The sequence below is a fragment of the Abrus precatorius genome, unplaced genomic scaffold (genome assembly GCF_003935025.1).
Source record: "Abrus precatorius isolate BTA unplaced genomic scaffold, Abrus_2018 Scaffold10, whole genome shotgun sequence".
Taxonomy (NCBI): Eukaryota; Viridiplantae; Streptophyta; class Magnoliopsida; order Fabales; family Fabaceae; genus Abrus; species Abrus precatorius.
In genome coordinates this window covers 5,126,787-5,154,015 of record NW_020874292.1, presented here as the reverse complement: position 1 = coordinate 5,154,015, position 27,229 = coordinate 5,126,787, and the positions used below count along the sequence as shown (strand labels likewise).

General features: G+C 30.3%; 2 protein-coding genes across 7 annotated transcripts; both read left to right on the top strand.

The window, feature by feature from the left end:
• The first annotated feature begins 1,240 nt into the window (after nt 1–1,240).
• Nucleotides 1,241–27,178, top strand: LOC113873707 (auxilin-related protein 2-like). Of its 3 annotated transcripts, XM_027511983.1 has the most exons (9): nt 1,241–1,251; nt 18,779–19,495; nt 21,864–23,526; nt 23,786–23,909; nt 24,009–24,106; nt 24,262–24,327; nt 24,809–24,898; nt 25,587–25,763; nt 26,583–27,108. In XM_027511983.1, the coding sequence occupies exons 2-9, from the start codon at nt 18,981–18,983 to the stop codon at nt 26,619–26,621; spliced, it is 2,772 nt and encodes a 923-aa protein (XP_027367784.1). In that variant the 5' UTR covers nt 1,241–1,251; nt 18,779–18,980; the 3' UTR covers nt 26,622–27,108. The 3 variants fall into 3 exon arrangements, with proteins under 3 accessions (XP_027367784.1, XP_027367776.1, XP_027367770.1); XM_027511975.1 differs by lacking the exon at nt 1,241–1,251 and having other exon boundaries at nt 18,659–19,495; nt 26,583–27,178; XM_027511969.1 differs by lacking the exons at nt 1,241–1,251; nt 26,583–27,108 and having other exon boundaries at nt 18,703–19,495; nt 25,587–25,950.
• LOC113873727 (ultraviolet-B receptor UVR8-like) lies at nt 3,406–9,784 on the top strand. Of its 4 annotated transcripts, XM_027512023.1 has the most exons (13): nt 3,406–3,636; nt 3,722–3,823; nt 3,907–4,093; nt 4,240–4,386; nt 4,555–4,636; nt 6,219–6,374; nt 6,691–6,864; nt 7,181–7,252; nt 7,521–7,592; nt 7,730–7,848; nt 8,571–8,656; nt 8,797–8,849; nt 9,246–9,779. In XM_027512023.1, the coding sequence occupies exons 2-13, from the start codon at nt 3,745–3,747 to the stop codon at nt 9,330–9,332; spliced, it is 1,314 nt and encodes a 437-aa protein (XP_027367824.1). In that variant the 5' UTR covers nt 3,406–3,636; nt 3,722–3,744; the 3' UTR covers nt 9,333–9,779. The 4 variants fall into 4 exon arrangements, with proteins under 4 accessions (XP_027367824.1, XP_027367817.1, XP_027367811.1 ...); XM_027512016.1 differs by having other exon boundaries at nt 3,448–3,823; nt 9,246–9,784; XM_027512010.1 differs by having other exon boundaries at nt 3,532–3,823; nt 6,685–6,864.
• Nucleotides 27,179–27,229: the final 51 nt, after the last annotated feature.

Sequence of the window (27,229 nt, the reverse complement as noted above, 5' to 3'; positions counted from 1 at the left end):
AAAAATACAAGATCAAATATAAAATTGTAAGTTTTTAAAGATATAAAATAATTAAGCTTATAATATATTAAATTTTACTTTATTGTTTATTAATTATGTCAGAATGAGATTAATTTAATAAACATTACTTACTAAATTTGTTACCCATGTTACTCATGCATCTAATACTGCTTCTACTTCTTTTTTTTTTTGTCTAGTTAAGAGAATAACATGCAGGTAAAAGAATGCAGAAATAAATATCTTTATTGATGTGAAAAAATTTAACTTATTAATAATTAATTTAACCATTTTTAATATTATAGATAATGCATATATATATATATATAATATTTTTAATAAATAAATTTATTTGAGCAATTAACAATTTTAAAAAAATTTCCTAATGTGTTTATTTTTATTTTTCATTACTAATTATTTGTTATTTTAAAATTTTATAAAATAAAAAATTATTCTAATTTAGAAAGGGAACTAAATATTGGACTAAATTATTTTTTAAAAGTTAGATATTTTAACACTTATATGTTAAAAGAAACCTAATTTTATAAATACTAAAATTAAATGTTTAGAGTAAAGCGTACAGAAAATTGATGAAATTAAAAAATTATAAATATCATAAAAAATATATAATTTAATTTTAAAAATAGTTATTTAAAAATAAAAAGAATATCAACCCTATATATATGTAGTGAACACTAATATCTTACAATATTTAACAATTCTTTTGTTATCCTTTCTCTCAATTAGTAGTTTTTTTAATTAAATTTGAATTTGAATAAATTTTTATAGAAAAATTAATATCAAAAAGTAATTTTTTATTATTTAAAAGTAACTTATAATTTTCAAGTTTTACAAAAATTTAATAAAAGAATTTCTAAAAAATAAAGGTATATAAGTTAATTTTAACTTAAAAAATTTTGTTGTTTTTAATACTTAATTTTTTATTCCTATAAAAAGTATGTCTAAATTGAGTCTAGGTTAATAAAAATTAATTTTTACTATTAACAAATTATTTAATTCTATATTATAAAATATTGATTTAGTTTTTTAATACTTAAAAGACAAAAAAAATAAAAAATACAGCTCCTTCTCTCCCATTTCATTGGGGGGGGGGGGGGAATTTTTGGTATCAAAGTTAAAAATTAAATCTTGAAATTTTAAGGTAAAACTCTTTAGTAATAATATTATTTTTAAGTTTTAAAATTTGTTGAATATTGTTAAATTTTGAAGTTTTAAATATAAAAGGGAAAAAAAGTTAAAGTGAAATAGCTAAACTCTAGTTTTTTAAATATTTCATGAAAAGAAGTTATTTTTAATAAATTTCTTAAAATGTTGTTTGTCTCAATTTTTATTTTTTACAAAGAGATATTGTAAAAATATTAGGCCAACTATATCACTTTCATACTTTCATGTCATCCTTGCTGGCCTTTGATTCCTTGTGAATCCGGGAAATTCGCAATCAACATGAAACAATAGTTTGACTTGGTCAAGATTATCAATATCTCCATTATCATATCCCAAAGTCACACATGATCAAACATTTATTTTTGTTGTCTGGATACCTCGGAAAATGACTTTTTTTCAATGTTATTTCCACATTTTTTCAAAACAAAAATTCCATCAACTTTTAAATATCAATGAATTTAGATGCATGTAATATTGAAAACTAAATATATACACTTATATTTCATATTTTATATTAAATGTATTTCATTCACTGCTTGTTTTTAACCGTTTAAAATATATAATAATTTCAAAGATTAATTTTACAAAATTAATGAATTAAAATCTAAGTGTTTTTAAAATAATATTATGTAACCTTATTTTAAATTTTAGAAGTTGATGGTATTTTGTTGTGCAAAAAATTAGAGTAATAAATTTTAATATCATTTAATATAAAAATACATACAACATATAAGATTTGACACGAGTTTGTTGAATGTGGAATGAATATAAATTTTTGGTAAATAAGTGGAGTTTTTATTTAATATTACGAAAAAATAATAATATGAAGCTTACGTGTTTAAATTGACAATAATAAAAATTATATATTGCAGATATTAGTGACATTTTAAAAAAATTATACATATTTAAATCAAATTTCATCACCCTCTTGATAGGGTATTTCAACATTTTGAAGGAAGGCCCCAAAAGTCTACACAACCAACAAATTCCAGCTGTAAAATAAAATGTCTTTCACACAATGGCATTGTAATGCACGAGTGAAAGAAGACAATAAGAAAAAACAATGCATTTGATGAATAATATAATAAACAAAGAAAGAGCTAAAAATAAATACAAAGAATAAGTGTAAAAACTAAAAATATAAATTTATTTGGATAATTCATTCTCAAATAAGTAATAATATTTTTATTTTAAAAACTAAAAAATCAAAGAAGGTTGTATAAATGATTAAAATATGATAAAGTTGAAGTGATCTATTTAATTACTATAATTATATTAGATAAATTACTTAAATTTCCTAAAAATGAAAATGAAAGGAGAAAGTTTAGATTAAAACAGCAACTTTAGACCTTTTAAAACTATATTTTTCTTCAAATTCTGTTTACGTGGATTAAATTTTAAAAATTTAAATATAGGTTGACGACAAAAGACTCGTTATCATAAGGAAAAATACATGTTTTAAAAGTAATATAATGATTTAAGAGAGATGAAGCAATCTCTTAAGTATCCTTTTCGTAAATTATTTTGATATTTAGCATTAAATATAATTTTAAAATTTAATTTAACTTCAATTTTGAAATTTTAAATTTATTTTTCAATCTTAAAAGACTTATCTCTTTAATTTAGTCGCATATAATATAATAGAATATTGTTGATAGTAAAAATATTGTTTATTTGATCAAGTAATGTTTTCAATTGTAATTGTTAGATATTTTCAAATTGAATTTAAATAATAGAACAAGGCGTAATGAATCGACAGTCAGATAGAGAGTAACTGGTCATAGAAAATTAATAATATAAAAAATTTAATTAAATATTGTTAAAATTAATGTAACTATTATTAACCTTTGATCTTATGTTATTATTTTTTCTTAATTATTGATTTATTGTAGAGTATATCATCAACACTTAATCGTATTTAAACTCTTCAAATTCTTATTCTTATATTATAAAAATATTTTATTAATTTATGATTTGATAAAATAAGTTTCAATTTACTTTTTAAATATAAATAATAAAAAATATTTCTTATAAAAAATTTAAAGACAAAATATGGGTAAAAAATGTTTTTCTTTTAGAATATACTAAATTTTAATCTTTATAAAATTATTTTTCTATCTTCTACAATTTTTTAAATGATTAATGACATAAATATTGTTACATGTCAAATTTTATATCATATATATATATATATATATAAGGCTAAAAATGTCTTATTAGAATGAAATGATTGAGAAATAGAACTGTAAGAATAGGGAAGGGGATGGGTTGGGGTGGGTGACCAATGAGAAGAGAAGAGTGTTAGAGGAGATGGAGGAAGTGAGAAAAAATGGTTGGAGGTGCTGCCACACTTACTCTATGGGTCCCACCTCACATTGAATGCCGTTGTTTCTGCATTGCCCCATGCCACACTCACAGTGTTTCAATATTCATGCTATGCTCGACTCTACTCTAGTTCTGTAGTTCAATTTCATTACTCCCTTTAAATCAAATTATCAATTTCAAAACCAATGTTCTAATTCTAATATCTTATTATTAGTATTACCCAATTTTATTTCACTAATGGAACTCACCGATGCTCCTCCACCTCGTCGCGTTCTTCTCATCTCAGCCGGTGCAAGCCACTCCGTTGCTCTTCTCTGTAAGCTCTTTCCGTCTCGTTTCTAGAAATTGAATGGAATCCCTCTTTCGCTTCGGTTCTTTATTGGTTTTGATCCTCTGCAGCGGGCGACGTGGTGTGCTCGTGGGGTCGAGGAGAGGATGGTCAATTAGGGCATGGTGACACCGATGATAGACTCTTACCTACGCGACTCAGTGCATTAGATGCTCAACAAGTAGATTCTCTGGCTTGTGGAGCTGATCATACCCTTGCTTATTCTGAGTCACGCGTTCAAGTATATAGTTGGGGATGGTATGCAATCTTTCCTTTCAACTTGTTTCTTTTAATCACTGTGCTCAGAAATGCACTCTTTGCTCTTGTAATTTTCCATGTAAACAATGAATCCAAGCTTGGTTAGTGTGACTGTATTTGATCCTGAATTGTTTTTGTTTTTGTAGGGGTGATTTCGGAAGGTTGGGTCATGGTAATTCCAGTGACTTGTTCATTCCTCAGCCTATTAGAGCATTGCAGGGTCTAAGGATAAAGCAAATTGCCTGTGGGGATAGCCACTGTTTGGCAGTTACCATGGAAGGCGAGGTCCAGAGGTTTGTATTTCTTTGCCAATTTTTAGGGTTTTTTGGTTCATTGAATGTATGTGTTCCGATTGATACTCAGTGTGTAATTTGCAAACATGAACCCTGAATCGGTTGTTTAATTCTCTTGTTCTCTGACCTTTGTATTTTTTTTTCCCTCTTTCCCTATACACATTGAAGTTGGGGGCGGAATCAAAATGGTCAACTTGGACTTGGCACCACAGAGGACTCTCTTGTGCCACAAAAGATTCAAACATTTCAGGTACACTTTTTTGAGGCATTTTGTCAAGGTTATATGTGATAAATAAAACTGTGAACCCGTTATTGATAATCAATACACAATGATAAGTTACCTTTACCATATATTTAATTGCTTCTCATTCATCCCTTTTTTGAAACAATTTGAAAAGGGATATATGTCTCTCTGTCTGTGATGGGACTCCCGACAGATGAATAAAGGAAAGCCAACAGAAGCAAGACAAAGCAATTAGATAGAATTAGACAACTAAAACTGTTTGGTGGTTAAACAGTTGAAATAGATAGAAGCAGGGGCATAGCTTAAATAGGGGAAAGAGAAGAAGAGAGGGGAGTAAGAATTGTTAGGTTTTGGAAACTGAGCAGTAACTCAGCAGTAAAAGGAAACTGTTTATTGAAGAGAGAAAACCTTGGAAGAAACTGCATATCAAACGACGGATTCCAGTCCTCCAACAGGGGAAGACTCTCCTGGAATTACAACTCAAACCACTCGGGTACTGCTAAACGTAGATATCAATCCAGTCCAGGCCTTCGGCCATCCAAACCCTTCCTCCCAAATCTTCCCTACCCTTCTCTGCTTGACACCCTTTGTGTAACGTTTCCCCACTCTCCCTCAATCATGCCAGAATCATACCCTCCCTTCATCATTTGCCACCTGTCCTTTCTGTTATGACCCCCATTCTCTTCAGTAACCAGATTTCCAGCTGTTTCGTTATTGCCTTTGTGCCCCCCACCTTTGCTTGTTCCAGACTCATCTATTTTCTTTTTTCTCTCATACAATTTCCTTCCATACACGAACATATTTGCACCTTATAACTCTGTACATTCCAATAACTTTTACTTATGTTCTTATTCCTTGAATGCCCTGAAGATCTACTTTTAGCCTCTATAAATTCCCCCTTCTTCCACTCTTTAATGATTTCACACTCATTACAAAACATAGTAGCAAAGTTAATATTTCGCACAAGATTCCTGACACTCATTTGTTATTCATCATTCTTGCCCTTTTTTTGCCAAAGTTTAAGAACTCTCATATTTATGCTGGGTGCTCTTTCATGAGGCCTGCTCAGTACATAGCCTCCATTACATCCCACCCTATTTTGCTTGAGTTGCTTATCTTTACTGCCTTCCTGACTGTCTGGGTCTACTAATTCTTTCTACATGTGCTAGATCCCTCAAAGAAATTACTAGCAAAACAATATACAACATCATAAGGTGAATTGGAGCATTTTTTATGCTCACACTTCCCACTTCCCTGGCCCTTTTGTTGGTTCTTTTTCTTTTGGATATGAAGCTTGGAACTGAATAGTAGGGAATTTTGATCAATCAATCTTTTGATCTTCAGGAGTATCCCCCACTTCTGATCAGTAACATTTTGCATTTCACAAGTATCCCCCACTTCAAACAATTGAAAGAGATAAGCAGCTAAGGACCGAAAAAACAAAGAACAGCAGCAATTGTAGTTTTGTTATGAAATTAATAGTCACATTATATTGTTAATGTCTTAAACATTGAAAAATATAATGCATCAAAGAGTTATTTCATTAACTATTGAAATTGAACACATTTTAAATTTTCTATTGTTATAGGGAGTACCTATCAAAATGGTTGCTGCAGGTGCAGAACACAGTGTGGCCATTACTGAAAGTGGAGAACTGTATGGATGGGGTTGGGGCCGATACGGAAACTTGGGGTTGGGAGATAGAAATGATCGTTGGATTCCTGAGAAAGTTTCTTCTGTTGATGTATGTCCTCAAATTGGTGTTATCTTACCTTTCCCTATTAGCCTTTGATTATATCAATTATAATTTGGAATATATGTGATTTTATATATTGTTTGATTTCTGAAAAAGTTTGACTTGCTGCTTAGTTTAATAGAAGAGGCAGCATTTCCAGGTATTAACTTTTGTGATAACTATCAATAGGTCTAGAAAATATTGTTAAGATTCATGAATCATGAGAAATCACCTAATCAGTGTAAATGCATACTAATGGATGGAAAACTTCTGTTCTGCTTCCCCTTCCCTCCCTTGCCTAAATCTTGCTTGTTGAAAGTTGCAGTGTGACAATATGGTCATGGTTGCTTGTGGTTGGCGGCATACAATTTCTGTTTCATCTTCTGGTGGCTTATACACATACGGATGGAGCAAATATGGCCAGCTCGGACATGGAGATTTTGAGGATTATCTTGTTCCTCACAAGCTTCAAGCCTTGAGTGATAAGTCAATTTATCAGGTTCTCCTTCAATTTTATGTCAAGTTGGTGTCTAGGTGGCAGGTTCTTATATTATTTGGATGCATTGGTTAGTAGGTTGTATCTTGCTCCAGTCCCGTTTTTAAATGCTGGGATTTTTTCTAGTGGGGAATGGACTGGAAATACTTCTAATATAAGGGTTCCGTCATATTTATAATGTGTTAAAGACAAGTGAAAAATTGGTCCCACCAAATCTTGTCCTATGCTTAAACCTGCCCTGGGTGCAATATATTTGTTTTTAGATATAGTGATTATAGTTGTTTGGTTTTGCCCTGAACTTTGCTTGGACTTCTTTCAGGTATCAGGTGGTTGGAGACATAGTATGGCACTCACATCTAGTGGAGAACTCTATGGATGGGGTTGGAATAAGGTTGGCTGTAATTTTTTTATTCTCCCTATGTTCATGTGATATTTGCATTTTAACAAGAAATACTTGTTGATTTATGAACAGAACAGAGGATAACATTTGATGACTGGTAAAAAAAATGCTTATTCATGTATGCAGAGAAATGAATATATTCTATTTTTTTTTATTTTAAAAAATTGGCTTCAGACTTGATTCTTTATCAGACAATCACAAGTCTTGTATTATTAACATGTGTTTGGAAATTTGTGAACTATTTTTTCTTTTATTGCAGTTTGGACAGGTTGGAGTTGGTGATAATGTTGACCACTCCTCTCCTGTGGAAGTGAAGTTTCCACATGATCAGGTACTTGATTGAAACTGCACGACTGTTCTTCCCATTCTTTTGGAAATTTTCAAACTTTGTATCTTAAGAAGTCAGTGTCTATCTTCAAGCAATCACTATCTTATTTTATTTTTACTTGCTTTTGTTTGGCTTGGCAGAAAGTAGTTCAGATCACATGTGGGTGGAGACACACTATTGCTGTTACAGAAAAAGAAAACGTATATTCTTGGGGAAGAGGCACAAATGGGCAACTGGGGCATGGGGATACCATTGACCGGTAATTGCATGTACAACCTGAATAAAATTTGTTTGGACTTTTTGACAGGCCTTCGTCTTTCATTTCAATGCTTTTCTGTCTTTCAAATGCATGCTGAAGGCACTTAAGCGATATTCTTTTATTTTGTTCATAAAAGTTATGTTTGAAACAATTAATTAGTTACTATCTTTAACCTTTTTTCTTTGGTTATGACAACACGGGGGTATGAGCCTATAACCTGCGAACTATCCAATCTCATTACTAGCCCATTCCTAGTGGCTTGTTAATTGTCCTAACTAAATTGTTTTATTGAACTTCGTAAACTCTATATTGGAAATAGAATCTAATACCATCATTTTGGTAATCGCTGCTGTTATTAATGTTAGAATTTGGATCAACGATCTTAATCATGAAGTTCTTATGCTTGAGGTATTGGTGCTGCTTTGACCAAGTTTCGGAAACTAAAAACTAGCTTGTTCAATGTAGCATGTAAATAAATTATATCAAACTTTGTTAACCATTAGAATAGAGCTTTGTTAACTAATTGCTACATTCGTTGCACCATATTGGTACCCTTCTCTTTTATCAATTTTTTATTTATTTATTTTAAATCATGGATATTTGAATACGCTTTGAATGCTTTTTGTTCACCCTTGAAAATAATATTAAAAAAAAGGTTGATTTCCAGTTATTACCTTGTTCATTTAAGTCTTTAGTTCATAGTGTGATTTTGGGATTTGTAGAAATTCTCCGAAAATTATTGAGGCATTGAGTGTTGATGGATCTTCTGGGCAGCAAATAGAATCCTCAAACTCCGATGTATTATCAGGTGCTTTGTTATGCTCATCAGTAATTTTGTTCCTTTATTGATATTAATACCATTTGGTAGTGTAATTTAGATTTATATCTTTTGTTTTATGTTTATACAATTTCTTATCATCCTGGCTTATTTGTTTTTCCCTTAAACAGGGAAAGCCTGCTCATCCTTATCCGAGAGATATGCAGTTGTTCCTGATGAAACTGTAAGTGTGTCTGAAGTAAAGGCCGACTTTTATGTTACGAATAACATGGATCTTTGCTCATAGTTTAGGAAACTTAGAAAGAAAATGGCAATTTCAGCCTGTGAGGACTGTAAGAAGTTTAGGCGCTGACATGGCCCTTTGACTTGGTATAAAGAGCAATTTTTGCGTGAGCATAGTGTCTATAGGTACAACTAATTAAAAGCTCAAGTTGCATTAAAATAAAATGTCTGCGTTGAAATATTTGTTAAAATTTATTTTAATATAATCTTTAATTTTTTTTATTGATTGTGCCTATAGGCATTGTGTTTACACGGGAATTGCTTTGGTACGTGAGTTATGCATTTCATGTGAAGATTAGAAAAACTGATTTTGTCATTGAAATGTATGATTTGGCAGGTCTCAGGACAAACTGCTAATTCAGGCGGTGGAGATAGGCTTGATCTTAGTGTCCCAGAAACTGATGTCAAACGAATCCGAGTTTGATATACTAAATTTTGGTTAGATGAAAATGATATGATGCATTGAATTGATGTCTCATCAGTCCATTGGAGCCACTCAGCTGCCACTAGTAATTTGGCTTTCAACATCATGATTGTAAATTGTAGCCTTATGAGAAATGCTACCAACAAACTGTAACACCTTTTTCTAATACGTTCTTTAGTATTTGTTAAAATTTGTTGAGACACTGAAATAATACGTGAGACTCATTAAATAGAGAATGGGGTTCACATTATTTTGTGAGTCTCAATAAATTTTATTCAATAACAAAATGTGTTCAAACTTCAAAGGAGTGTGTAGAAAGAAAGTATTAGCATTTCTAGTGATATTATAAGAATCATTTCATGTGATCTCCCAATTCTATATATTATCAATCAACAAGTATAAGTCTTGCCTTGATCTTGGGCTCAATTGACAAGGGAAGGTAAGTATATTATATAAAAGTTGTTTTAGTTATAGGATTTTTTTTATTTAAAGATATTAATTCGTTTTCTTATTTTCTTTAATTTTTAGTTATATGTTTATTTATTACTTCTTACATATTTTAACATGTCATGTTCTTTTTTTCTAGTTATTTTTATAAATTTTTTAAATAAATAACAAATGAAGCATATTAATTTTAACAAATTATAAAATACGTACATTGTTATATCTACCAAGTTAATAGAGAAATAAATATACATTGATTTTATATTTTTAAATACTATTATTTACTTATTTATTAATTTAATGGCATTTTGATCTTATTATTCTGTTTTAATAATCAAGAAATAATGATTGAATGTTGATTTAACTTAACAATTGTGTTTTATTGATTGATTAAATTTTTATTTATTTTAGCAATACTCGTATTAGGTGTGCCAAACTTTTTTAAAAATTTAGGATAAAAAAATAAAATTAAAGCAAATATAAACGGTCATAAATTGTTTAAATTAAGATCAAGTACTTAGGCACGAATTTTTTACACAAATATTATTAAAAAAATAAAAAATTACAGAAATAAATTTAGGAAGAAATTATTTACTAGACTAAACCCATTTCCTGTAGCAAAAAATAGAAGTGCAGAATTCGGTTCCCACTTAGTTTTTTTTTTCGTTTTTAAAATTTATTTTATGATTTTATATAATAAAATAAATATTATTAATTAAAATATATTTATATATTTATATTTTGATAAAATAAATATTTATAATATGTTATTCTAATAAATATTTATAAATAATTTGTTAATTATATATACTAAAATAATTTTTATTATTTGAATTATGTTTATATTTTATATTATTTAAAAATAAATAAAATAATAATATTATTAATTTTAAATATTTATTAAAATATATTTGACATATTTAAAATAATAAATAATATTTTTGTTTTTCTTATTATATTATTTAATATAATTTTGATTTTTTGAAAATGATATTAATATTATATTCTGAAATTATATTTTTAGTTATTTAATATTATATTATTTAAAAAAATAAAAATTACAATAATAATTTATTGAATTTTAAATTTGTATAAAATAAAAATTATAATAAAAATTTATTTAATTTTATATATTTATAAAATAAGTAAAAGTATTAAATAATAATTTATTTATTTATTTAGAGATATTAAGGTTTATTAAAATTTAAACATAATTATTTATTTTAAAAAATATAATATTAATATTAATAAACATAATTAAATAATATTATGTAGTATCTTATATATATAATTATATATTTAATTTAAATTACAAATACTAAAAATTGAAAAGTTGCAATAACATTCATAAAATTAAAAATAACATTAAGAAAATTTCAAAATAATAACAATAACATAAATCATGGCAGGAACTAGAAGCTTAAACGATATTTGGACATGTTTTCTTTGTATGACCAAGGGTATGACAATAAGAACAATTTTTTGTCCGACTTTGTTGTTCTTTAATGTCCATTTCTATTCTTATCCTACTGGACTTCGGTTGACCCTTTGAAGTTCTTTTCAGCTCTGGATTTGGATACAAAGTTGGGCCCGTGTAAGTTGGCCAATAGTCTTCGTGTCTGAGTTCTCCAAACTGACATTCGTATACCTTAGAAACTTGTTGTAAGGTATACACGGGAGATATGTAGATATCAAAGTTATGATGTGTGTGTAAGCATGAAACAAGTAGATGTGAGCATGGGATGTGAACTTTTTGAAACTTGCCACAATCACATCAGATTTCATCTAACCGTACTGTAAATCTTCCTACGAGTCGAATTTTTGTCGGATGTTGCGTTTCTTCGACTACAAATCTAGTGCTTATTTTGTCAAAGAAGATGACTCTATGAGTATTCGCCTTTGACTGTGCATCTTGAATTACTTTAGTTGCAACCTCCGAGTACATATTTCCAGCATTAATCATTGCATCTACTTCCCTGTTTTTATTAATGAAGAACTTATTGCAACAGGTGTATGTTGCCATGATCATTGAGCAAATTGGTAGGGTTCTAGTTTTTTTAAAGACCAAATTGATTGACTCTGCTAGGTTTGTTGTCATGTGTCCCCAGTGTCGTCCGTTGTCCCATGCCAGTGTCCATTTTTTCTTTGGAATGTTGTCCAACCATTGTGCAGCTTCAGGATTATTATCTTTTACTATGTTGTAATAATAAAAGAATCTCGGTTCAGTATCCCATATGCTAGAAACAAGATTACAAATTAAATTAATATAACTAGCTAAGCAATTGTATAAAATATTAATGATAATATAGAGTACGTAAAAAATTAAAATTACCCATATTAACGACATCTTTCTACAGTGCATCATTTTTTAATCGTCGCATAAAGTTTTGTGCAATGTGTCTAATGCAGTAGACATGGACAGAATTGTTTTCTGTCCAACCATTTCCATTTTTGGAGTATGCACTTCTTATGGTCTCGTGACGATCTGAAATGAGGCACAACCCCTCTTGCGAGGTTACGTACCTCCTTAAGTTTTTTTTAAAAAAGAAGCATGCATTGGTAGTTTCACCTTCAACCACAGCAAAAGTAATGGGAATTATGTTATGTACTCAATTTCTAGATGAAGTCCAGAACATACAGTTGCATTGCAAGCAACTGTCTAGGTAACTCATGGTATGACTCCTCCCAATTTCTGAAGATATTTTCAATAGCATGTTGTTTCTCCAACCATCCCTTTCTATGGCTGATTGTGTAACTCATTGTGGACTTTATGTGCGCCAAGATAGTTGCGATAGGTGTGGATGGATCAATCTCAATAATTTTACGAATGGTTTGAGAAATCATTCATGATCCCAACTTGTTATGATCCTGTGAAATGAGTAGGGAAGCACATGTGTGACACCATTCAAGCTTTATTATTTCTCAGTGTTGCTCTTTGGTGCGCAATATAGTGCGACATCTCCAGGCACAGACGTTATGAACGCATTCCACGACAAGTCTAGTTGTGCTTGACATCTTCACCTTATAAGTGCAATGATTGACAATGTGAAATCTATTTATAGCATCTTGCACTTGTTCTTTTGTTAGGAAGCGCTAACCAACAAATAGTTTTCCAGACGGATACACTACCATTTCACGATCAAGGACATGGCCAAACTCAGAGTCATGTTCTTGTATTTGAGTGGGAAAGTCTAGAAAATGTGGAGGTGGGTTGTATAATGGTAATGACTGTAATGGTGGAATATTTGGAAGTGGGAGGGAGTCTTCTTCATCATCATATTGTTGAGATATGATTTCATCTTCGTCTTCGCCAAAAGGATCAAAAACTTCTTCGATTGGAAGACCCACAACAGCATGTTCTTCAATGGGGGTTTCTTCAAGAGGCTGAGAGAGTAAGGTTTGCTGAAATGATTCGGAGGGTATTTCGTTGAGGTCCATGAATGGACTACTTAAAAGTTGTGTATAGGACTGAAGGTCAGAATTCATATCATATGTTGGAGAAGATGAAAATTTGGTTACAAGATGTGCTCAATGAATCGAGATATGGAACAACAGACATGAGCTGACAATAATAGGTCGTCTAATGCAAGGCCCATTATGTCACACACAAGAATACATAGAATGGTATATTGTCAATTCCATATATTTTCTATCTGTGCCACCACTACTACAAGATCTAAGGAGGAGCGACCAACAACTAAGGACTACCAACACATTTGAAATCGGTATGACTTTCACATCATCGTACCATGAGACTACATTAATTCCTTCGAACATTACGTCACAAGTAAACATAATTAACACAACACATTTGTTTGCAACAACATCGGAGGATTTTTTTACAAACTTATTTGGAGTTGATTTTACAACTCCATCTTCGGCAAAAACTTACATGTAGTCTCTTTATCAACCGGATTTTGCTAATGAATCTGGTAATTCATCAAATGTATTTCAACAACTAGACCTTCTTGATGATCCAAATCCTCCACAAGTTCATCTTGAAATTCCAAAGCAACAACCACAACGACAAAACCCACCATGTCACAGACATCGCCCTCGTTGTGGAACTGGTCATCATTACGGAGATAGTTAGTTATTAATGTTGTTATGAATTTATTATCATTTTTATTAATGCATTTTGTATTCATCAATGTTACCTTAATAATATGAAAACGTTCATTTTAAAATATTTGTCTTAAGTTTAAATAATTAACTTATAATTTAATATTTTATTTACATTTTAAAAATAAATTTTTTATTTTAAAATAAATTTTATTAAAAATTATAATAATAAAGTTTTAGGGTTTATGGTATTAAAAATTATAATATTAAATAATGTGATTTTTAAAAAAAACTAATTTAATTAAAATAAAATTTTTATTCAAAATATCATTTTATTACATTGATATTTAAAAATATTAACTCAAAATTACATATTTAAATAAATAAATAAATAGAATAATATTTAATATATTTATTTAATTTTTACAAATATTATTATTATTGTTTTTGTATAAATAATTTAAGCATTAACATTACTATCTAAAATAATATACTTATTATTTAAATATTTTAATTAATTTTTAAAAATTATCTAAAATAATTTACTGATTACTTAATTATTTTAATTATTTTTTAAAAATATATTTATTATTTTTCTAAAAATATTATTTATTATCATAAATATATTTGTAAAATTAATATTATTATATTTTTATTCATTTTTAAATAATATAAAAATATAAACATAATTAAAATAATAAAAATTATTTTATTATATATAATTAACAAATTATTTATAAATATTTATTAGAATAACATATTATAAATATTTATTTTATCAAAATATAAATATATATATTTTTTATTTAATAATGTTTATTTTATTATATAAAAACATAAAATAAATTTTTAAAAAAAACTAAGTCAGAATTCGGTTCCCTGCACTTCTATTTTTTGCTACAGAAAATAGGTTTAGTCTGATAAATAATTTCTTCTTAGGTTTATTTTTGTAATTTTTTATTGTTTTAATAATATTTGTGTAAAAAATTCACTTAGGCACCACGTTTTAAAAATAATTTAAAATAATAAATGGGCTTTCCCTTGTCTTTACGTACTTTTCGTGTTTTGTAAATAAAAGAAACATTGTTAGCACATTCTTTAAGTGTTTAAAGTTTTTATCATATTTGAGATGTAAAAGTATAATAAATATTTTTAATAACATTTTAACATAAATATTTACTTAAATCCACTCTGAAGAATTAAGATTCATATTTTACATAAAATAATGATAAAAAGAGAAAGAAAAAAAGTTGTTCTCTTCTCTCTCATAATTTCTTGCCAACATAGAAGGGAAAAGAATAAATGTGCTACCTAGAAAACATTGGGATGTGTGTTATTTTTCATAATTTTCTTAAAAAACTTTATATTGGCAAATGCTAACAAGTAGTTTAAATGTAACTTTTAAGAAATAAAAATAATTTTTTTGTGAAAATATAATAAATACACCTCTTTTGTAATTTTTAATGCGATCTTATATAATTTTTAATAAACATTCTTTTTACGTTTAATTCCTTAACTATTGTCTTTTAGCAAAAACATTCTTTATATTTCAAACAAGGCATAATATGATTAAAAGTGGTAAACATATAATAACAAAAAAAAAGTTGGTAAACATAATTTAATAATAAAAATATATTAAAGAGAATGCTGACAAAAAAATTACTAACGACATTCTCTCATGAATGAAATTTATATTTATATTTATTAAATTATATATTTTTTATACATGTTAATTTCAATTTTTAGAATTAAATTTAAATATTTAATAATAATAAATTTTATCAAAAAATTATTATAATTTTATATATTTAATATAATAAATATTTTTGATAAAATTTTATTATATTTACGTATTTTAACTCAATCACAAGGATTGAAATTAACAAAACTATTTTTTTTAGAGGTTTACTAACCTCAAATTCTAAAATTAAGTTTAAGCATTTTAAAACTAATTTTTACAAAAATTAGTGTATAAGAATAACAATTTTTTTTTATTAAAAAACGTTTTTTATATTAAAGTTATAAAATGTATTATTTTTTTTAAAATACATAAATGCTAATTTTAACATTTTTATTTTTATTATCAAAAAAATATTTTAAATGCTATGATACAAGAGGACTCACCCATAATATATTAATCATTTAAAAATTTTGTTATATTTTTAATTTTTTAAACTATTTTAAATACGGCCTTTTGTGTTAAAAATATTAAATTTTATTTTTTTCCTTTATTTTTTAAATACTATTCATTTTATCTTTTTTTTTCCCCTTTCTCTTATTCATCCTCTTCCTTCTTTTTTTACCCAACAATTGTGACCTTTAACTTATCATATGAAAACCAATAAAGAAATAGCAAACAAAAGCCATCTCCTCCCAAACAAAGCACCATGGACTGCCACATCAAGACCCATATCACTGCTCGTCAAATCCTCTCCATGTAACCATCCTCACTGAAAATTGACAAGAACTAAATATCATCATGATCTGATATACAAAAAAGGTCAATAATAAGATTGGATATTACAATGTATTCGTTGCTTTACATTATTTTTGAGTAAAAACTACTTGGCTTTAACAAGGGACACATTGCAAGATTTACCCACAATTTAGAAACATAGGCTAAATTACTTGCAATTTTCGAATTATATGTAATAATTGTACTTATCCGTGAATTATAAACTTGATAATGCAATTATTTTGCCACGCTAATTACTTGTAGTTTTCAAACCACAATTAATGTCTATATTTTCACGTAATTAAGAAACTCTCACTAATGTCATACTTGTGGGTTTCTTGGTGAGCTATTACTTACAATTTAAGAATCCCTAATAATAATAATAATAAAATTATTTGAATATATATTTTCATTTGTACAGCATTACACATGATAAAAGTTTATTATAAATTTATATAATTTCATGTACATTTATACTATTAAATATTATAATTTCAATAAAAATTTATTAATTTCTATAATATGTTATGTTACGTAGGTTAGAAAATATTTGAATATATAACATTTAATGAACTGATAAATAAATTATAAATAAACATTTATTTATTTATTCAATATTTATATTTGTGTTCAACATAAATTTTGTAATTTTTAATTGTTATATACCTAAAAAATTTATTAAAATATTAGTTTATTAAAGAATAAATCTTTAGATAAACATTTGCGTTATTTTTTTTTAGAGGGGGGATTTGTTTCCGTGGGATAGAAATCATTATTTTTTATGCGTCAAAATAAACATACATAATGAGAATGAAAGTGTGAATGATATTTTAAACTGAATCTCCTAAAATAGTAAAAAAATAATAATTTTGGGGAAATCCTTTGAGGCAAAATCATTGATATAATTTTAGACTTTATTTTTTTTATACATTATTGCTTTTTTTAATTATAATATCAATTAATTGGAATATATAATCGATATGATTTTTAAATTTATTATCATACAAATAAATTTTTTTGTTGATGTGGTGATTTATAATTGAATAAATAAAAATTGTATACTATAAATATATTTTAATTTATTATTATTATTTTAAATAATTACGTTTTTATTTTCATTAAAACACTTGGTTTATTTTGTATTGAATATTAAATTTTATTAATTTTCTTGTTTTCAAATAATATTTTAAATCTTAATACATTGTATCAAATAAAAAGGTATATTTTCATATTCAAGATATTACAGATGACATGAAAATTTGAAAATCACTCATGCACGATGAAATTAAATTCAACGTTGATGGTTAGGATTGTCTTTTGTGATGTGAAGGTGTATTATATTTAAAAAAACACACTTTTAACTAAAGTAAATGTTATTCATTATAACTTGTATCCTACATTAATTAGAGAAATAACAATTTTTTTAATTTGATGTAATTTAATTGTTCAACTTAAATTTACTTATGAGCTTTTAACACGTATGAAAAATTAGTGTTAACATTGGAACACGTAAAAATTTTAGGTTGTTAACTTAATATATGTTTATAGATCTGTTAATATCATAGATTTAAAAATTGACCTAATCTTTGAAATTTTGAAATTCTCTCTTTCATTTTTAAATGATGTTTAATAGTTGAATCATTTTCTCTCTTCCTTCTAACATATTTATTAAAAAAAAGTGAACTATTTATAAGTAAAAATCTTTTACGTTATTTTTATTTAATCTATCTTATATGCATACACTCACCTGTATTTATATTTATTATATATTTAATGATTTACTTATTTAACTAAATATATAATTTTAAAAAATACATAAATATATAATAGTTTTTAAAGAGATATATATATTTACATAATTTAATAGCCTATTAAAAATCTTAAAGGAAAGTCATTAAAAAAATTAATAAGATAAATTAAACTTTTATAAAAATCAAACTTAATAAATAGTTTATTACAAATAATAAGTTAGATTTTAATTTTAAATTTATTAAATAAATCAGACTTATTTATTAAAAATTTAACTTATCTTAACATATTCTATTCTTACATTTTCCTTTACATTAATTATAGCCGTTAAGTAAATCTAAAAGTGATGGAAGGTATAAGAATTAAGTATATTAGGGGAAAAGAGTTGTGCTTATCACCTTGCAAGAATAGGTCATAACATTGCGGCTAGCTGAGAAATTAATGACACTAGTCTCCATTCTTATTTATTTTGTAAAAAGGGATCATGAAGGTATGGGTTATCCTAGACTTGTTAGTTTGGTTTAAAAATAATATTTTAAAATTCTTAAAATCAATCCTAAAAACTAAAAAAATATTCACAAAATATAAATCTAAAAATACAAAAAAAATAAAATTCATACATGATAAACTTGCTATTTCTTCCGTAAGGCAAAGCAAGTTGACACAGAGCGAGACGGAACAAGTGAAAGAAAAGGTAATAAGGCCTAACCAGTGAGTACTAACCACCAAGTAGAAGAACAAGGAACCGAAAAAAAAAAGGGAAAAGGAAAAGCAAGAAAAAAGAGAAGAAAATTAAAGTGAAGCACAGGTCAGATTCTACCGTTCCTTGTATCCTCTGACGGTCTTCCCTCACCGCCATCTCCACCGTACACGGAGGATACCACCGCACACCGGATCTCTCTCTCTCTCTCTGGACTCTTTCTCTGCCATTCCTCACCATGAACGATTTCGACGGCCTCTTAACTACCGATTTCGGGTTCAAACCCCAAGGCAAAGCAGCCCCAATGGCTGCATCCAAACCCCAATCGTCTTCTCTCAACTTCGATTTAGGTTCCCGATCCACTCGCTCCTTCAACGATTCTGTTAACGCCGCTTCCTTCGACGATCTGTTCGGTGCGCACGCCAAATCGGACTCATCCTTCAATTTGGACTCTATGTTTCGTGCCTCCTCGGATTTCGCTTCCAAGTCTGTTAACTTGCCGGTGAACGATAAACCGGTCTTCGACAAACCGGTCTACGACGACGACGATATCTTTGACGGCGTTCCCGGTCTCAAGAGCTCCTCCTCAAAGGTCTCTTACGACAGCGTTTTCGCTGCGGGAGGGAGCAACGCCGCGTTCGACGATCTTCTCGGCGGGTTCGGTAAGTCGAAGAAATCGGAGGAGGAGAAAGGTGTCGCTGATTTTGACGATTTGATCCCTGGATTCGGGAGCAGTAAGCCTTCAGCTGACAGGTATGGTTAGGTTCTTACGTGCGTGCATGTTCAAATGCGTTTTAGTGTCTGTAGCTTAGTCTCTTACATGCATATGATATAGCTTAGTGAATGTTGTGTGCTGAGAACTGTAGTTTATTGATCTGTTTGAAACCTTATTCGTGTGTTGAAAGAGCGTTGGATTGTTACTATAACATAAATTGAGTAGAAATGCTAAAATTTTATAACTACGAAATTATTGGACTTCTGAGAAAAAGAAAACAAAAAAGCTACTAAAAGTTGAGTACCGTGCTCTTTGTTTGAATGTAACTTGCACAAAGTTATAACAGAATGTTCCATTGAAGGGTTTAATAAGCTCTTGTCACTATGTGAGGCTTAATTGCACTTTTGGTCCTTATACTTTAACTTATGTGCAATTTTAGTAATCTAAGCTCTAATTGCTCACATTTAGTCCATCAATTTTTTCAAATGTTTAAATTAAGTCCTCCACCTTAAGATAAATGTTTTTATTATATTTTATTTTGTAATTTTTTTACTTATTTGTATAAATCAATAAAATGTTATACCTCTATTATATTTTTATTAATTATCGGATAAAATTTTGGATGGAAGACTTAATTTGAACATTTAAAACACTGGAGGGATTAAATATGAGCAATTAAAACTAGGGAAGCAAAATTGCATACAAGTTAAAGTATATGGACCAAAAGTGCAATTAAGCTTATTGGTGATTAGCTCTATTAGTGAATCGAGTCAATTTAGAATTGTAATAATTGTCTGATATTTGTGTTTAAACTTATGTGGTGAAGATATATCATTGGCAGCAATCTTTTTGGTTCTGGAATTTTGGATTATCTGTGTATCTATGGAATATCATCTACTATGTCTTTTCATAGGCCTTTATATAGCAATCTTCTAAAATTATGTTGATACTTTTGCATATAAAAGTTCACTGCCCATGATATATGGAATATGTGAGGAAATAATTTGCTTACTGGTTATTGTTGATTTGTTGCAAATAAACTTGGAATCACAAGTCACTAGCCTATTAATGTCATCAGTAGATTTCTTTCTGATTTATTTTTTACTGTCTAAATTTGATCTTTGTTGTTTGGAACAATGGAACTTGAGGTAGCTATTCTGGAATATGCCTAGATTGCAGGGTTGATTTGGTAGGCTAAGGGATGCCTTCTGCTGATTATGTTTTCTCTCCTCTTGTATGTTTTGCACAAACTGTCTGTTTGACTGCCAAGATTCAGGCGTATTGTTTCTAGGAGCTTATGGTTGTAGGTCGTGCATTAATTCTTTTTAAATAGATTTTCATGCACATTGATTTTCTTGTGCATTTTGAAATATGTTATTGTTTGTATGGTGTCAATTTTTTGCGGTAATCTATTTGGTTGATATTTAAGTGGGAATGGCATCATTTGAAAGGTAAGGCCTAGTTATTCTTGCTTATTTTATTTGTCAAGACTTAAAATAGACACCTGCATGAAACTCAGATGTGTTTGGGAGGGGTAGAAAATGCAACAATGAACTGATTTTCTTCTGAGGTTTTTTTTTTTTTTTTTTTTTTTTGTGTGTGAGATTTTTGAATTGGGTTATTATGGGCTTGAGTTGCACGAGAGCTTTTTAATACACAAGAGCATAAGTGGTTCCAATAAAATATTGTTCCTAAGTTACTTAAAAAGTTTGAGGATGCCTTCCTTATACTCTGGGAAGATTTAGTTCTGTTTTTGATCCAAAGACTCATCTTATTGATTGAATGAAATTGAAAGAAAGTAAGAGAAATCCTCCTCCAAGGGTTTCCTTTTCACTAAGCTTTCTCCTTTTGTATCAGAGCTAATACTCGCTCTCTCAATTGATACAAAATAGGATTTTTCCCTTTTCCCCTACATCCCTCTATTTGTTTATCTCACTTATCCCTCTAACTAAGTAACTAACTAGCTAGCTAACTAATACCCTAACTGTCCTGGTTAACTTCCCCTTCTCTTCTGTCCTAACAATACCACCCCCATGAAATTCAACCTTGTTCTCAAGATTGACATTATGAAAACTGGACTCAAATCAGATATACAACCTCTCTAGTATCCCCTTCAAGCAACTGAGTGGAATTGCAGGACATATGCTGCTTGAGACAGTAGAGGATTAGCTTCCAAATCAACTGGTACATAGGTCCAACTGGATATGCCACTAAAAATGTGCTAATGAGAATGTTTTGTCTATTTGGAACTAGGGATTGATAGGTCATATGCCTGTGTTGTTGCTAAGCATCTCATTGGTGAATTGAAACTGAAGGGAATGGGAATAATATAAGTGACAATCCAATCCTTATTTTCATATATTCTTGATGTATTGTAATTGTTTTTACATTTTGTTTTGTTTGCAGGACGACTCCTGATATTGATTTGTCATCAGAACCTACTGTTAGTGCATCTAAATCAGCTTCCAGTGCTACAGAAGACCCTTTCAAAGTATTTGAATCAACCTCAGCCCCAGTGGATTCTTCCTCAGGCTACTTGACAGACCCATTGGAAGAAATTAGTAAATTCACTAGCTCTAGAAGCCCAAAAAATGAAAGTTCATCAAATTCTAATGGTGGAGTTTATGATGATATTGATCCCTTTGGTGGACTTGGAAATTCTGTACCTGCATTCTCAGCAGAGAGAAATAGCAGCAAGCGTAGTAACTCCCCAACGCCAAGGTCAAACGCAAGTTCAAGCTGGAGCAGAGATAAAGAATCAAATGACAAAGCGTCTGTGAGGAGTCCTGAGAGACGGACACAAAGCAAGATTCCTGTTGACCGTGATCAGGGATTTCATCAGGCTGCATTTGACATGCCTACATATTCATCTGACTCTTACAAACCAGTTGGCCAAAGGTCTACTTCCCCCTTATATGACAATGATGGTTTTAAACAGGCCAATTCACAGGCAGATATGTCTCCAAAATATGAAGAAAAATTTGAATCAAATGATGATATATGGTTGACAGTATCAGAGATTCCTCTTTTCACACAACCAACTGCTGCTCCACCACCTTCGAGACCTCCTCCTCCTCGACCAGTACATATCCCCAAGTCAGGAACAGTTTTGCCAGCTTCTGCCAATGCCAGAATGAAGGCTAATGAATATTCTTTTTCAAGTTCCACTCAATTTTCTCAGGGTCCTAATTCTGCCCCTGCTGCGGCAAAGTTTTCTTCATCTCAGTTTGATGAACTTGAAGATTTTGCCATGGGCAGGAGTCGTGGTAATGATGATGAACGTGGAAATGTTCTTTCTGATGAAGAATTAGAGATGAACTCAGCTGCTGCAGCTATGAAAGAGGCTATGGATAGAGCTGAAGCTAAATTTAGGCATGCTAAGGAAGTTAGGGAGAGAGAGAATACAAAAACTGGTAAGAGCAAAGATCCCATGCAATTTGAAAAAGATGAGAGAACTGTATCAGAGGATAGAGGAAAACAGGAAAGGTTGGACCATGAACGGCAGCAAAAGGAGAGAGAGGAAAAGGAGCAAAGAAGACGTGAGAAGGAAAAGGAGGAGAAAGAAAGAGAGCAACAGAGACTTGAGAGGGAAAGAGAAAGGGCAAGACAGGCTGTAGAAAGAGCTACTAGAGAAGCACGGGAAAGAGCAGCTGCTGAAGCTCGCCAAAGAGCTGAGAGGGCTGCTGTTGAGAAAGCTAATGCAGAAGCTAGAGAGCGTGCAGAAAGGGCCGCAGTTCAGAGGGCACAGGCTGAAGCCCGTGAAAGGGCTGCTGCTGAAGCAAAGGAAAGGGCCGAAAAGGCCGCTGCAGAGGCAAAAGAGAGGGAAGCACGGGGAAGAGCTGCAGCTGCAAGAGCTGAAGCTGAAGCTGAAGCGAGAGTCAAAGCAGAACGTGCTGCTGTAGAAAGGGCTGCTGCGGAGGCTCGAGAAAGAGCTGCAGCAGAGGCCCGAGAAAGAGCTGCAGCTGCTGCAAGGATGAACCAACAACAGAATGAGAATGATCTCGAATCGTTCTTCAGCATGGGTGCACGAGCAAGCAGTGCTCCAAGGCCTCCTCGACCTAGCTCTTCGGTTAGTACTTATTTTTGTTAACATTATTTATTCTAATATATAGAGGTTAGCTCTTGGCTTTGATGTTCTGTCATTTCGCATCATAGAAGTTTTATAGAACATTGTATATATTGAATTTTTATTATTAAAAAATGTACAAGTTTTTAGAAATTTTTTCATGTTTTAAATGAAAAACAAAAAATGGATTGACATGCACGTTAACATTAGCATCATTCTAGTTCAATTTTGTGATTAATTTACGGGACCTATTTGCTTTCAGGACTCTGTATTTGATGCCCAATTTCAGTCAGATGTGACCCGGAAATCTACAAGTGTATCTTCAAGCATGAAGAAAGCATCATCAACCACTAATATAGTGGACGATCTTTCCTCGATTTTTGGAGGTAGATTTGCACGTACAATATATTTTTTGTTGATGCAAAAGTTTTTAAAATTTTGGGTCTCAATGCTTATGTGGTTTTTTTGGTCCCTTCTCTTTGAAGCTGCTCCATCATCCGGAGAGTTTCAGGAAGTTGAAGGGGAAAGTGAAGAAAGACGAAGAGCCAGGCTGGACCGCCACCAGAGGGCTCAGGAGCGTGCGGTATGCATTACTGTTTTTTGTAGAAAGACTTGGTAAACAATGCACTCTGTTCAAATCAAGATGACCTTGAATAGATGCAGAAGTGTGTACGTTCTCAAAAGTTCTTTTTAAATTGTTTGTCTTTGTTGCTAACAATCATTGCCACCTTAAACTAGGCAAAGGCATTGGCTGAGAAGAATCAACGGGACCTACAAACTCAAAGAGAACAAGCTGAGAGACACGTAAGTAGTTTCTTTTATTGTTATCCTTTTTGTTTGTGGCTGGGGGGTTTCTGTCATACATTTGCATTGCACTTACTGCATATACACTTATTGCTTTCTCAGTGACCCACAAGATAAGGATTAATTTATTATCCAACTTTCTGATTTTCTATCAAATTGTGTTATCTTGTTTGTCTGTTTCTAGGTTAAATTAATGCTAACCCAGAGCTTTGTAGGCAAATTTTTCTTTAAATTACTATTTACATGTACCTCTGCTATGTTCCCTTCAAAACCTGTTTTACCAGTTGTGGCAATTGAGATGGGTCAAAACTGGGACCTGGGCCCTGTTACCCTGTCTTCTGCTTACCTTCATATTTTATTACATAATGAACGGGTTCTTTTTATGTTAGATTTTACTTCTCAGTCCTCTGTTAATTTGTAGAGTTTTAATGTGACACGTTTGTATTTTTATTATTTGATTTTATCTTTATATTGATTTCAGAGGCTTGCTGAAACACTGGATTTTGAAATTAAGCGCTGGGCTGCAGGGAAAGAGGGCAACTTGCGTGCTTTACTATCCACCTTGCAATATGTATATGCATTTCAGATAATCTCAGAATATTCTCTATTCCAGATGCATATAATGCCTATAAGTTTGTTGGATTTTGCTAACCCTTGTTCTTTTATTTATTTATTTTTATTAATGCTTGGACTTGGAATTTAAAGTATGGCTTGCCGGGTTTCATCTGATCATCAGTATACCTCCTAGGTGCATAGGTGTGCTAAATGGGTATTTAGTAACTGATTATTTTCAGAATATAATTACTTTAAAAAAAGCTTCCTCAAAAAGCTGGCAAAAACTAGCGATTATTTCTCCAAAATAAGTTAAATCAAACATGCAGTAACTCTAAATTTCAAAAATGATTTTATTGGTTTGTACGTACTGCTCATTACAGGATCATCCAGTATTTTAATTTCCTCCATTGATTATCAGCGTTGTTATTTTCCAATCAGATATATAGTTATATTAGACACAACTTCAGCAAAAATTATTGAATTTTCAGAACATTCTAACGATGTAATCAATATATATTACTCTCGATCCAGATGAAACAAGATCAAAAGCAACTTGTTTCCATAATTTATACACTCTGAAAAGTTCCTGCTCGTGAATCTTTAAGTAGCCTAACAGTCCCTTAATTTGTATACTCTTAGTGGTATTGTTTTCTTCTATAATTTGTCTGTTATGTTAACTTATTTCCTTCATGAATAATGAGCAGGTGCTGTGGCCTGAATGTGGTTGGCAGCCAGTTTCTTTGACTGATTTGATTACAGCTGCTGCTGTTAAAAAGGCTTATAGGAAAGCTACATTGTGCATTCATCCTGATAAAGTACAGCAAAAGGGTGCAACTCTTCAACAGAAATATGTTGCTGAGAAGGTGTTTGATCTCCTCAAGGTATTTCAGGCTTTTTTTATATTATTTATAGTTGCTTTCTAATCAATACTCCATTAAAGAAGTGATAACCAGTGGCAAATAAAGATTAGGCTACTGTTATTTTGAAGTGGCATTGAAATACGGGTTTCCATGTAACATTCTATAGCCAAATGATGTGCATATAAAGATGGGCATTATATCTTGTCATCTAAAATGATGTCTTTATTCTGAAGCAATGATTTTTAATTTTGTATCATGATCTCCTGGGGTATTTTCTGTCTTTTCTGTTTTGAAATGGTGTGTACATAAAATAGAGAAATAAAATTCTCAATTTGATTTGATTGAACTAAAGTTACCTCTGTCAGCTTTTTTTCTTCAGTCTCAACGAAGTATTATATTTTCCGTAATAGTTGTATATGACATCTTGACAATTCAAAAATTGAATGAAAAATTTGGAAAGAGAAATAATAGTTGCACATTTTTAACGCATTCTTTCCTATACCCCTTATTATTGGGTGAATACTCAAAAAATTCGCCCAATAAAAGAAAGTGTGTTGCACACTATAGGATTTTCTTCTACATCAAGAACTTCGAAGTAATGTTTAAATGCCGATTATCTGTGCTAATATACAAGGCCCAAGTAGGGTATATTAATCATGAGTTAGCAATACATTTTTTGCTGTTTCAATGCTTGTTTGCGCATGAATCTTTTAAATAAAACCAAATTTAGAAGTTGATTTTGACCTTCACGTGAGTTTGTAGCTAGTGAATATCATATTGTTATGTCCAGAGGGTTGTAATGCCTTTAGTTTTGCCTAAAAGTTGGATAATTTATAACAGGAAGCATGGAATAAGTTCAATTCAGAGGAGCTTTTCTAATTTCAGACGAACTTAACTACTTCAAGGTAGTTTTGCTCTGCCCTTTCTGTTGAGAGGGAACCACAACCGTGTTTCAGCAGCCTCCACTGCATATTTGTTTCGATTCAAGTTATATTGCATCGATGGTCAGAAAATTGATTTCATGTGTGGCGTCAGGATGCCCAAAGGTCACACTGGGGAGTAATCTTTGGTGTAATCGGTGGGGTGGTGTTGGGTTTATGCCCATGCTTAATGAATGTAACATGTTTTTTTTGTAAAAATATCTTTTTGTGGGCATCTGTCAATTTAATTCATTATTTCTGTCTAGTGAGTGCTCATGAGCGGTTTGTTTTCTGTTTTTTTTTTCCAATTTTATTACTTGTGATTTAGTATAGGTTCCTGAATATATATTATACCATATTGTGATTGACATCAAAATGTGGGAACGTGCCATGGACCTCCTCCGCACAATTTCAAACGCGCATTAAATCTAAAATTGTTTTGCCTTCTGTGGTTTTTATTCGACCATGTTAGACAAACTTTCATGTTACTGGGATAAAGTTTGAAGTTCATAACTGTATTTAAAGTTTCGAATATGGCTCAACTTTTGTTTTAATTGATTTTTTAAG